Consider the following 13,288-nt stretch of genomic DNA (forward strand, 5'->3'; position numbering starts at 1 on the left):
ACACTGCTGTGGTCCAATCTGTACATATGTGTTTTCTGTGTGTACATATTTGTGTAGGGTAAAGGTAAAGGTTTTCCCCTGACATGAAGTCCAGTCGTGTCCGACTCTGGTGGGTGGTGCTCATCTCCATTTCTAAGCCAAAGAGCTGGCATTGTCCGTAGACACCTCCAAGGTCATGTGGCCGGCAAAACTGCATGGAGCGCCCTTACCTTCCCACTGAAGTGGTATCTATTGATCTACTCATATTTGCATGTTTTAGAACTGCTAGGTTGGCAGAAGTTGAGGCTTACAGCAGGAGCTCATGTCGCTCCCCAGATTTGAACTTGCAACATATGTGTGTTTGTGTGTATATATGTGTGTGTGGTTTTGTGCATGTGTTGTAATGTATTTTGGGGTTTTTTTTTTTGCTTTTTAAGTCTCTTCTACTGTGTTTTTTCAGTGTTTTTATGAGTGATGGTCACTCGTTGGCCTGATATGTGTACTGTGTCCAAAATTGGTATCAATTCGTCCACTGCTTTTCAAGTTATGTTAATCCCACAAACGAACATTACATTTTTATTTATATAGATTCTAAAGCTTTTGCCTGTGTGTGCAGCTCATAATAAATTGTGGCAAATTCTTGATGGTATGGGGATACCAAGTCCCCTTGTCTGTCTCCTGATGAATCTGTATAACAACAACCAAGTATCAACAGTCAGAACTGAACATGGAACAACCGACCAGTTCAAGATTGGGAAAGGTGTATGGCAGGGTTGTATACTCTCACCCGACCTATTCAACTTGAATGCAGAACACATCATGTGATGTGCAGGGCTTGACTAATTCAAGGCTGGAGTTAATATTGCTGGAAGAAATGTTAACAACCTTAGATATGCAGGTGATACCACTTTGATGGCTGAAAGCGAGGAGGAGCTGAGGAGCCTTCTAATCAAGGTGAAAGAAGAAAGCGCAAAAGCTGGGTTGCAGATAAACACCAAAATAAAAACAAGATTATGGCAACCAGAATTACTGATAACTGGCAAATAGAGGGGAAAAACATGGAGGCAGTGACAGACTTTGTATTTCTAGGTCTAAAGATTACTCATACGCAGACTGAGGCCAGGAAATCAGAAGAGGTTTCCTTCTTGGGAGAAGAGCAATGACCAATCTCGATAAAATAGAGTAGAGGCATCACACTGGCAATGAAGATCCTCATAGTTAAAGCCATGGTCTTCCCTGTAGTCACCTACGGATGTGAGAGCTGGACCTTAGGGAAGGCTGAGCGAAGGAAGAGAGATGCTTTTGAGCTGTGGTGTTGGAGGAAAGTGCTGAGAATGCCTTGAACCGCGAGAAGATCAAGCCAGTCCATAATCCAGGAAATAAAGCCTGACTGCTCACTGGAGGGAAGAATATCAGAGGCAAAGTACTTTGGCCACATCATGAGAAGACAGGAAAGCTTAGAGAAGACAATGATGCTGGGGAGAATGGAAGGCAAAAGGAAGAGGGGCCGACCAAGGGCAAGATGGATGGATGGCATCCTTGAAGTGACTGGCTTGATTCTGAAGGAGCTGGGGGTGGCCACAGCCAATAGGGAGCTCTGGCCTGGGCTGCTCCAGGAGATCACTAAGAGTTGGAAGCAACTGAATGAATAAACAACAACACATTGAAACTTGCCACCCAACAACCTTTTCCGCTTCCTCCAAAGCTACCCTGATCTAGATTGTATGCATGCAAAACACAGCGAAAGACTGATTTTTTTTCTGGAAACAATGGAGGAAGAAATGTGATTGGATAAAACAAGCACTTTCATGGCAGCTTCTTCCACAACAAAGAGTTAAGGTGAAATTGCATACCAATACACACACAGACATACAGTAAGCAACCTGAATTATGCACATAATAAATAACGAGCGGAGGCTTGGGAAGATTGCCCTTACAGATGACCTGCAGAACTGCTTAAATCCCAATGTTCACATTCTTCATTTCCCCTATGATCTTTTCCTAGCCAGTCTTGAATATTTCTTCCAGATATCTCTCCAAAATATCCACATCCCCTGCTCTCCAAGTCCACTGGGGCAAAACACAACTCCATTAAGCTATCATGCTGTGCTTAGCGGGACGAGGAGATTAGTATTAAACATGTCAATCATGCTTCCTGGTTCTGCAAAATAAGCATTTTCTGCATTCTTCCTTGTGCCAAAAATAGTTAGTAATCAGCCACTGGCTTTTAAAAATTCCCATCTCCACCCATTCGGCTTAATAAAATAAAAGACCTGTGGCACCCAGGTGCAAATGACCACGATATTTCTAGTCTGTTTCCTTCTTCCCATTCCAAGAGTGACAAAAATTCCAATTTGAACAATATGAAGCTATATAATGTGTCCAGAGGAGGGCGACTAAAATGATCAAGGGTCTGGAGAACAAGCCCTATGAGGAGCGGCTTAAAGAGCTGGGCATGTTTAGCCTGAAGAAGAGAAGGCTGAGAGGAGACATAATAAGGGCCGTGTATCAAGATGTGATGGGAAGTCATAGGAGGGAGCAAGCTTGTTTTCTGCTGCCCTGGAGACTAGGACACGGAACAATGGCTTCAAACTACAAGAGAGGGGATTCCATCTAACTTTCTGACTGTGAGAGCTGTTCAGAAGTGGAACTCTCTACCCTGGAGTGCGGTGGAGGCTCCTTCTTTGGAGCCTTTTAAACAGAGGATGGATGGCCATCTACTGGGGGTGCTTTTAATATTATTTTCCTGCTTCTTATCAGAGGGTTGGACTGGATGGCCCACGAGGTCTCTTCCAGCTCTATGATTCTATGATTCTAACTACAACTCCCAAATGTCAAGGTCTATTTTCCCCAAACTCCACCAGTGTTTACATTTGGGCATATTGAGTGTTCATGCCAAGTTTGGTCCAGATCCATCATTGTTTGAGTCCACAGTGCTTTCTGGATGTAGGTGAACTACAACTCCAATACTCAAGGTCAGTGCCCACCAAACCCTTCCAGTCTTTTCTGTTGGTCATGGGAGTTTTAGTCAAACTGGAGGGCCACATTTTGCCCATGCCTGTGTTAGATGGTCTCCTTCCCTCTCTTTCCTCATTCAGTGATGCCTTAGAGATACTCTGGCCCTCCAGATGTTTTGGACTTCAACTCCCAGAATCCCCAGGGATCATGTGAAGGAGTTGTGACTTCTTGGCAGGGGGTTGGATTGAATGGTCCACAAGGTCTCTTCCAACTGTGTGAATCTATGATTCTAAGCCGAATTTGGCTCGCATTAAAACTAGTGTATATTTACCACTAAGGAGAAGATTCACTCAGACTAGACCACACCTGGAATATTGTGTCCAATTCTGGGCACCACAATTGAAGAGAGATATTGGCAAGCTGGAATGTGTCCAGAGGAGGGTGACTAAATGATCAAGGTTCTGGAGAACAAGCCCTATGAGGAGCGGTTTAAAGAACTGAGCATGTTTAGCCTGAAGAAGAGAAGGTTGAGAGGAGACATAATAGCCATGTATAAATATGTGAGAGGAAGCCACAGGGAGGAGGGAGCAAGCTTGTTTTCTGCTTCCATGAAGACTAGAATGCAGAGCAATGGCTTCAAACTACAAGAAAGGAGATTCCATCTGAACATGAGGAAAAACTTCCTGACTGTGAGAGTTGTTCAGCAGTGGAACTCTCTGCCCCAGAGTGTGGTGGAGGTTCCTTCTTTGGAGGCTTTGAAACAGAGGCTGGATGGCCATCTGTCAGGGGTGCTGTGAATGTTATTTTCCTGTTTCTTCCTACTCTATCATTCTATGATTTCTTCCTTCCTTCTCTTCCTCTTCCCTTCCCCTCTTTCCTTCCCTCTTTCTCTCCTTTCTTCCTTCTCTACCTATTCTTGGACTGCAACTCCCAGCAGTCCACCTGATCAATCTATTTATCTACCTATCTATATCTATCTATCTTCTCACTCCAGATTACAGGGAAAACCAGCTCATCCCTAACCCATCTAAAACACAGACATGTGCTTTTCATCTCAAGAACAGGCAAGCATCCCGAGCTCTGAGGATTATTACCTGGGAAGGAATCCCACTGGAGCATTGCAGCGCACCCAAATACCTGGGAGTCACTCTGGACCGTACTCTGACCTAGAAGAAGCACTGCCTGGGCATCAAGCAAAAAGTGGGTGCTAGGAACAATATCATACGAAAGCTGACTGGCACAACCTGGGGATCACAACCAGACACAGTGAAGACATCTGCCCTTGTGCTATGCTACTCTGTTGATGAGTACGCATGCCCAGTGTGGAACACATCTCACCACGCTAAAACAGGAGATGTGGCTCTTAATGAGACATGCCACATTATCACAGGGTGTCTGCGCCCTACACCACTGGAGAAATTACACTTACATGACATCCGCCGGGGAGTAGCATCTAATAGTGAAAGGACCAAGGCAGAGACATCTCCAGCTCATCCCTTGTTTGGGCATCAGTCAGCACGTCAACGACTTAAATCTAGAAATAGTTTTCTAAGATCTACAGAGACACTTGCTGGAACACCTCAGCAAGTGAGAGTTCAAAAGTGGCAGGCTCAAACCCAGAACCTGATACTGAAGGAGAGACTCCCCACTGGGCACACAGAGGACTGGGCGACTTGGAAGGCGCTGAACAGACTGCGCTCTGGCACCACGAGATGCAGAGCCAACCTTCAGAAATGGGGCTACAAAGTGGAATCCACGACATGCGAGTGTGGAGAGGAGCAAACCACGGACCACCTGCTGCAATGCAACCTGAGCCCTGCCACATGCACAATGGAGGACCTCCTTGCGGCAACACCAGAGGCACTCCAAGTGGCCAGATACTGGTCAAAGGACATTTAACCAACTACCAAACTCGCAAATTTTGTATTTTGTCTGTTTGTTTTGTTCTGTTAGAAATGTAATACAATTGACTGGTTGCCCTGACATGACAAATAAAAAATCTATCTTCCTTATCTATCTGGAGGATTGCTGGGAGTTGCAGTCCAGGAATAGAAAATTGGAAATATGCAGGGATGGGGATGGTAGGCGAGTATTTAACTCTTCCCAGGAAGATCATACTTCACAAAAGGGTTGCGATTGTCTAAGAGAGCGACTAAAATGATAAAAGGTCTGGAGAACAAGCCCTATGAGGAGCGGCTTAAGGAGCTAGGCATGTTTAGCCTGAAGAAGAGAAGGCTGAGAGGGGATATGATAGCCATGTATAAATATGTGAGAGGAAGCCACAGAGAGGAGGGAGCAAGCTTGTTTTCTGCTTCCTTGGAGACTAGGACGCGGAACAATGGCTTCAAACTACAAGAGAGGAGATTCCATCTGAACATGAGGAAGAACTTCCTGACTGTGAGAGCCATTCAGCAGTGGAACTCTCTGCCCCAGAGTGTGGTGGAGGCGCCTTCTTTGGAAGCTTTTAAACAGAGGCTGGATGGCCATCTGTCAGGGGTGCTTTGAATGAAATATTCCTGCTTCTTGGCAGAATGGGGTTGGACTGGATGGCCCATGACTGTGAGAGCTGTTCAGCAGTGGAACTCTCTGCCCTGGAGTGTGGTGGAGGCTCCTTCTTTGGAAGCCTTTAAACAGAGGCTTGATGGCCATCTGTCAGGGGTGATTTGAATGCAATATTCCTGCTTCTTGGCAGAATGGGGTTGGACTGGATGGCCCATGACTGTGAGAGCCGTTCAGCAGTGGAACTCTCTGCCCCGGAGTGTGGTGGAGGCTCCTTCTTTGGAAGCCTTTAAACAGAGGCTGGATGGCCATCTGTCAGGGGTGATTTGAATGCAATATTCCTGCTTCTTGGCAGAATGGGGTTGGACTGGATGGCCCATGACTGTGAGAGCCGTTCAGCAGTGGAACTCTCTGCCCCGGAGTGTGGTGGAGGCTCCTTCTTTGGAAGCCTTTAAACAGAGGCTGGATGGCCATCTGTCAGGGGTGATTTGAATGCAATATTCCTGCTTCTTGGCAGAATGGGGTTGGACTGGATGGCCCAGGAGGTCCCTTCCAACTCTTGGATTCTATGATTCTATGATTATTCCAAATAGTATGAATGCCAATTAATCTCCAAAAGGGACATGTTTCCAAAAGGTTGTGGAGGTTTCTGGTTTCCAAAAAAGGTCATGATCTCTAAAAGGTCATGCATTTCCAAAGAAAAAAATACCTTCTAGGTTGTACAAAATAGAAAACAGAGACGATGAAGTGAGGAAAATATCCATATCTGCGATGTGCTTGTTTTGAATTATTTCAGCTGAAAAAGCCTGATGTTTTGTTCTCAATTTTTGTTTTATATAACTGAGGAGTTAAATAGCGAGCACAGTGTTTAGACTACCACGGGGGGAAAACACATAACCCTGCGGAGGCCTTCATCATAACCATTGCTGCCCTTTACACACTGAAACTGCGGATGGGAAATGAATCATGAGCACGGCAGCTAATGTAAACTAATAAGAACGAGCTTGCCAGGCATCGCTTGGATTTGATCTCCAACGCAAGATGCCAACAGTAACTTGAATCTCGTTCCAAAAAGAAATTGGAAGGAGAAACAGTTTTGTACATCAGAGAGGCAGCCGCCCGAAGTTAAAAGCAGATGCGTTTTCCCTCTTTTGTTAACGTCTTAAAAAGAGATTTATGCAGGCTGATGCTTTCAGAAGTTTATAAACAAATCATCAGGGATCCTTTCGCACTACACCATTATCACATTATGGCTCCACTTTAATGGTCATGGAAACGTCTCCTGGAAACTACAAGAAAGGAGATTCCATCTGAACATTAGGAAGAACTTCCTGACTGTGAGAGCTGTTCAGCAGTGGAACTCTCTGCCCCGGAGTGTGGTGGAGGCTCCTTCTTCGGAGGCTTTTAAACAAAGGCTGGATGGCCATCTGTCGGGGGTGCTTTGAATGCAATTTTCCTGCTACTTGGCAGGGGTTGGACTGGATGGCCCCACTTTAATGGTCATGGAAACGTCCCCTGGAAACTGCAAGAAAGGAGATTCCATCTGAACATTAGGAAGAACTTCCTGACTGTGAGAGCTGTTCAGCAGTGGAACTCTCTGCCCTGGAGTGTGGTGGAGGCTCCTTCTTCGGAGGCTTTTAAACAAAGGCTGGATGGCCATCTGTCGGGGGTGCTTTGAATGCAATTTTGCCGCTTCTTGGCAGGGGTTGGACTGGATGACCCATTAGGTCTCTTCCGACTTTATGATTCTACGAGGGTTGAATGAAAAGTAATGCCTCCCCCTTCGTAACTCCTCAACAGATGGTAGTATTGGTATGCGGCAGGTACTGGCTTGTTCAGTAGACTCTCCTCTACAGTTTCATTTTGACAGGAAGCCTTAGCACTGAACAATTGTGTGGTTAAAGTGAAAAGTATGGAACCCTACGCAGACGGTCGGTCAATGCGATATAAGCAACGTGCAGTCATTGAATTCTTGACAGCAGAAGGTGTCACCTCAATATCTTTAAACTTACTCGCCCAACGACAGACAGTACTCACATCAACACAATCACCATAAACAGCTTGCATTCTCTGATGAATCTCCTTTGGGGTGGCATCTTCTGCTGCCAAGAATTCAATGATTGCACGTTGCTTAATTTGCATTGACCGACCATCTGCACAGGGTTCCATATTTTGCACTTTAACAACACAACTATTCAATGCTAAGGCTTCCCACCAAAATGGAACTGTAGAGGAGAATCTACTGAACAAGCCAGTACCTGCCGCATACCAGTACTGCCCTCTGTTGAGGAGTTACCAAGGTGGAGGCATTACTTTTCATTCAATCCTCGTAGAATCATAGAGTTGGAAGAGACCTCATGTGCCATCCAGTCCAACCCCTGCCAAGAAGCAGGAAAATTGCATTCAAAGCACCCCCAACAGATGGCCATCCAGCCTCTGTTTTAGAAGCCTCCAAAGAAGGAGCCTCCACCACACTCCGGGGCAGAGAGTTCCACTGCTGAACAGCTCTCACAGACAGGAAGTTCTTCCTAATGTTCAGGTGGAATCTCCTTTCTTGTAGTTTGAAGCCATTGTTCCATGTCCTAGTCTCCAGGGCTGCAGAAAACAAGCTTGCTCCCTCCTCCTCCCTGTGGCTTCCTCTCACATATTTATACATGGCTATCATATCTCCTCTTAGCCTTCTCTTCTTCAGGCTAAACATGCCCAGCTCTTTAAGCTGCTCCTCATAGGGCTTGTTCTCCAGACCCTTGATCATTTTAGTCGCCCTTCTCCGGACACATTCCAGCTTGTCAACTGTCACATATTTATACATGGCTATCATGTCTCCTCTCAGCCTTCTCTTCTGCAGGTGAAACATGCCCAGCTCTGTAAGCCGCTCCTCATAGGGCTTGTTCTCCAGACCCTTGATCATTTTAGTCACCCTCCTCTGAACACATTCCAGCTTGTCAACATCTCCCTTCAAGGAAGGAGAGAAAGAAAGAGAGAAAGAGGGAGGGAAGATTGGCCACAGCAAAGCATGGCGGGTACAGCTAGTAATGTCGAAGGCTTTCATGGCTGGAATCACTGGGTTGTTGTAGGTTTTTTCAGGCTATATGGCCATGTTCTAGAGGCATTCTCTCCTGATGTTTCTCCTGCATCTATGGCAAACATCCTCACTACCTCTGAGAATGCTTGCCATAGATGCAGACGAAACATCAGGAGAGCATGCCTCTAGAACATGGCCATATAGCCTGAAAAAACCTACAACAACACAGCTAGTAATGTGATATTTAGAAAAAAAACATTTAGCACAGACAGCAAACCACATATTGTCCATCAGTTAACTTACCTGTTGAAATTGGTTGGATAAAAGACGACCTCCTCCGATGCTCAGCCATCCCATTGGATAAAGCAGACTTTTTCCAGCATCGTCATAAGCTGGTATTGTTAACAGGATCCCTCCCTGTTGACTCCCTGCAGCCTCAGAGAATGGGAATGGTATGCAGCACTGGCAATGGATAAGGTCACATTCCCAGGACGCCAGGATTGAATATAGACCTAAAAGAGAAGCAGGGAGAGGAGGAAAGGATGCATGTTGAGGAGCCAACCAAGCTCGGCTTTCACATATGCATTTGATCAGCTACATCCCCTTTAAATACTTTTGTCAGCAAGAGAGTTCTCCGCATCCAGGGTTGAAGTCAATGGATGATTTCCAATGTAAACAGCCTAAGTACGACACAAATAGCATTTAACAGAGCCCTGTTCAACGCAGGCATCGATAAAATGGACTTTTGCAAGAAATGGTTCATCAATCCACTGTTTAAAAAAATCTGGAAAGAAGATGGTGGAAGTCAGCTGCATTAAGATCACTACTGACGAAAAGGTCATGAGTTCAAAGCCAGCCTTGGTCAGAGTGAGCTTCCAACCAATTTGTGTAGCTTGCTGTCGACCTTTGCAGCCCGAAAGACAGTTGCATCTGTCAAGTAGGAAATTTAGGTACCGCTTATGCAGGGAGGCTAATTTACAATGCCATAAAAATCTCCAGCAAGCATGCCAAGAATGAGGAAGTACTTCATCAGTGTCACAAATGGACAGTGAAGGGACAGCTCTCCTGGTGACCAGAATACCCTCATGAAAAAGCTGGAATGTTAAATAGCCTCTGTGTGTCTGTCTATATTTATTTATTTATTTACTATTCGAACTTATATGCCACCACTCCCCTGGGGCTCGGAGCGGCTTATATATGTTGTGTGTCTATGGCATTGAATGTTTGCCATGTATATGTACATTGTAATCTGCCCTGAGTCCCCTGCGGGGTTAGAAGGGCGGAATATACATACTGTAAATAAATACTGTAAATAATAAATAAATAATAATGGTGAAATGGCAGTTAGAAAATAAGCCACGCTGTAGAAAGTATCAGTGGAGAAAATCATATAAGCTCATCAGAGGTTATTTAGTACCATTGATCCATAGGACCCTGAATACTAATCTTTGGAGAGCAAAGGTCAGACATGGGGACAACCCTAACATTAAGTTGTTACACTGAGGCCCCTTCTACACGACCATATACAATCCAGATTATCTACTTTGAACTGGATTATATGGCAGTGTAGACTCATATAATCCAGTTCTGCCATATAATCCAGATTATCAAAGCAGATAATCCACATTATCTGTTTTGATAATCTGGATTATACGGCAGTGTAGAAGGGGCCTGAGAGTAATGTTGTCAAAGGCTTTCATGGCCAGAATCATCGGGTTGCTGAAAGTTTTCCAGGCTGTATGGCCATGTTCCAGAAGCATTCTCTCCTGACATTTTGCCCACATCTATGGCAGGCATCCTCAGAGGTTGTGAGGTTGGCCATGTTCTAGAAGCATTCCTCCTGACATTTCACCTGCATCCATATCAAACATCCTCAGAGGCTCCCCCTCTCCCACTTATTGCGGACCCACGAAACAGCGAGTCCACAATAAGCAAACTGTGATATAGCGAGGGAACACTGTATATACATTTATAGGTCACCTAAAATCAAAGAGCATTCTGAACTTTATAAACGATGGAATTGAACCAAACTTGGCACACAGAACTTCCAAGACCAACAGAAAATGCTGGAAGGGTTTGGAGGGCATTGACATTGGGTTTTGGAGTTATGGTTCACCTACATCCAGAGAGAACTGTGGACTCAAACAATGATGGATCTGGACCTAACTTGGCATGAATACTCAATATTCCCAAATATGAACACTGATGGAGTTTGGGGAAAATAGATGTTGACATTTGGGAGTTGTAGTTGTTGGGATTTATAGTTCACCTACAATCAAGAAGCATTCTGAACTCCACCAAGGATGGAATTGAACCAAATTTGGCACATAGAACTCCCATGACCAACAGAAAATACTGGAAGGGTTTGGTGGACATTGACCTTGAGTTTTGGAGTTGTAGTTCACTTACATCCAGATAGCACTGTGGACTCAAACAATGAAGGATCTGGACCTAACTTGGCACAAATACTCAATATTTGTGCCCAAATATGAACACAGGTGGAGTTTGGACGACATAGACCTTGCCATCTGAGAGTTGTGGTTGCTGGGATGTATAGTTCACCTAGAGTCAAAAAGCATCCTGAACCTCACCAACAATAGAATTGGGCCAAAATTCCCATACAGAACCCCCATACTGTGTGGGAAAATACTGTGTTGTCTGATGGTCTTTGGAGACCCCTCTGACACCGTTTTGCGACCCCGAGACCCCGAGATTGAGAAACACTGTTTTAAGACAATATTTCATATACTTCGAATTGTGTGTGTGTGTGCCTATCATTAATCTGCATGTATGTTTGCAACCACCCACGCTTGGATCCAATGCAAACCTAATGTAAAAAATGATCAAGGCACACACTGACTAAATGGGGATTTCACCTGTCTCATGAATGCAGGGTCTTGTCTCCTGGAGGGGAAAGAAAAGCAGATTTAGTCATGGAGTTTCCAAAATCAAAGGGAACCAAAAGGTTCCGCGGTCCTTAGTGATTGGATTACTCCTTTTATACCGTTTCTGGACTAAAATACTAAGCATGCACATCACACCAATCTCTTTGCAGAGAGCCAGGCAAGCGAGATGCTAACATTCAAATCCTGGAAGCGATGGGCATTTGGAAAGCTCAAAGTTGTGCTCTGCTTCAGAATAAACACCTCTTCTGCTCCGGTGCCAAATTCTCATCTCTTTCCTTAGCCTCAGCATGTTCTGAACCGAAATACATCACCAATTTTAGGTGAGAAGTGGATGGGAAACTCTGGTTAAAGAAAGAAGGGTCAGATCACCAAGAAAATGACTGTTTGTTCTTGCTTGAAAAGTCAGCCAAGGAAAGCTTCTTGGGTGGAAAAAAACGCCTCAGTGTGTGGATTGCCACAATGCAGCATGCACATAAATGGACCAAAAGAAGAAGAAAAAAGCTTTCCTGAATTTAAAGGAAGGGTGAGAAAAGCGTGGGCCTTGGGTAATGCGAGTCCTCTGATGCCTTTTCTATGGGGCATCCAAATGGAGAGATAGGTCCCGTCCATAGTGCCCCTATATCCTAAGATCTGATCCAAGATTATCTGCTTATTCCAAATTATCTGGCAATGGAGACTCATATAATCCAGTTTAAAGGGACTGTGGGTGTCACAACGGGTTAAACCGTTGAGCCACTGAACTTGCTGACCTGAAGATTGGCAGTTCTAATCCATGGGATGAGGTGAGCTCCTGCTGTTAGCCTCAGCTCCTGCCAACCTAGCAGTTTGAAAACATGCAAATGTGAGTAGATCAATAGGTACTGCCTTGGTGGGAAGGCAAACAGTTGCTCCAAGCAGTCAAGCCAGCCACACAATCAGGAGGTGTCTATAGACAACACAGGCTCCTCGGCTTGGAAATGGAAATGAACACCTCCACAACAGCCGAAAGTTGATCATTGCCTCCAGAAGCTGGAAATGAAAGGAGAAGCCTTTGCCTTTGTCTGTGACTCTCTGTTAATTTCTATTAATTGTATCAAGGCATTGAATTTTGCCTGTGTTTGTGTTTGTATATACTGTGATTCACTCTGAGTCCCCTCGGGGAGATAGGGCAGAATATAAATAAAATGTTGTTGTTGTTGTTGTTGTTTTTTGATACACAACAAGATTAGTACACAGCAAACAAGATCACTATGCTGACTTTTGTATTTGATCACACGTTGGACACTTCCCAAGCATCAAGGACTGTGTGATGTATTGGTGAATGATGCATGCAGATCCAAGTAGGGTGGCTTTTTGCAGCTGACAGATAGTAATTTTGTCAGTGCCCATTGTTTTTAAGTGCAGGCCAAGGTCTTTAGGCACTGCACCCTGTGTGTCAATCACCACTGGGACCATCTTTATTGGCTTGTGCCAGAGTCTTTGCAGTTTGATCTTCAAATCCTCATATTGTGTAAGCTTTTCTAGTTGCTTCTTTTCAATCCTGCTGTTGCCTGGGATTGCAACATCGACGATCCATACTTGTATTTTTCCACAATTTTGAGGTCAGGAGTATTGTGCTCCAAAACTCTGTCTGAATTCGGAAGTCCCAGAGTACTTTGACATGTTCATTTTCTGTAACTTTTTTCAGGCTTGCAATCCCACCAGTTCTTTGTCACAGGCAGATGGTATTTGTGGCACAAATTCCAATGGATCATCTGAGCAACGGTGTTATGCCTCTGCTTGTAGTCTGTCTGCGCGATCTTCTTGCAGCAGCTGAGGATGTAATCTATTGGTTCATCTGCTTCCTTGCAGAGTCTACACTCGGGATCTGTTGTCGACTTTTCAATTCTGGCTATTTTGGCATTGGCTCTAATGGCTTGTTCTTGGGCTGCAAGGATCAGGC

General features: G+C 44.8%; 2 protein-coding genes across 4 annotated transcripts in view; both read right to left on the minus strand.

Moving 5' to 3' along the window:
* Positions 1–13,288, minus strand: part of CEMIP (cell migration inducing hyaluronidase 1) — a 186,321-nt gene that overhangs the window by 131,967 nt on the left and 41,066 nt on the right. The gene's annotated exons all lie outside the window — the stretch shown is intronic.
* Positions 1–13,288, minus strand: part of LOC132762664 (cell surface hyaluronidase-like) — a 71,158-nt gene that overhangs the window by 19,881 nt on the left and 37,989 nt on the right. For both annotated transcript variants that reach the window (XM_067471178.1, XM_067471179.1), the window contains one exon: positions 8,765–8,973. In XM_067471178.1, coding sequence (XP_067327279.1) covers positions 8,863–8,973 — 111 coding nt within the window. In that variant the 3' untranslated portion in view covers positions 8,765–8,862. The remainder of the gene's footprint in view (positions 1–8,764; positions 8,974–13,288) is intronic.

The sequence above is a fragment of the Anolis sagrei genome, chromosome 9, assembly GCF_037176765.1.
Source record: "Anolis sagrei isolate rAnoSag1 chromosome 9, rAnoSag1.mat, whole genome shotgun sequence".
NCBI lineage: Eukaryota > Metazoa > Chordata > Lepidosauria > Squamata > Dactyloidae > Anolis > Anolis sagrei.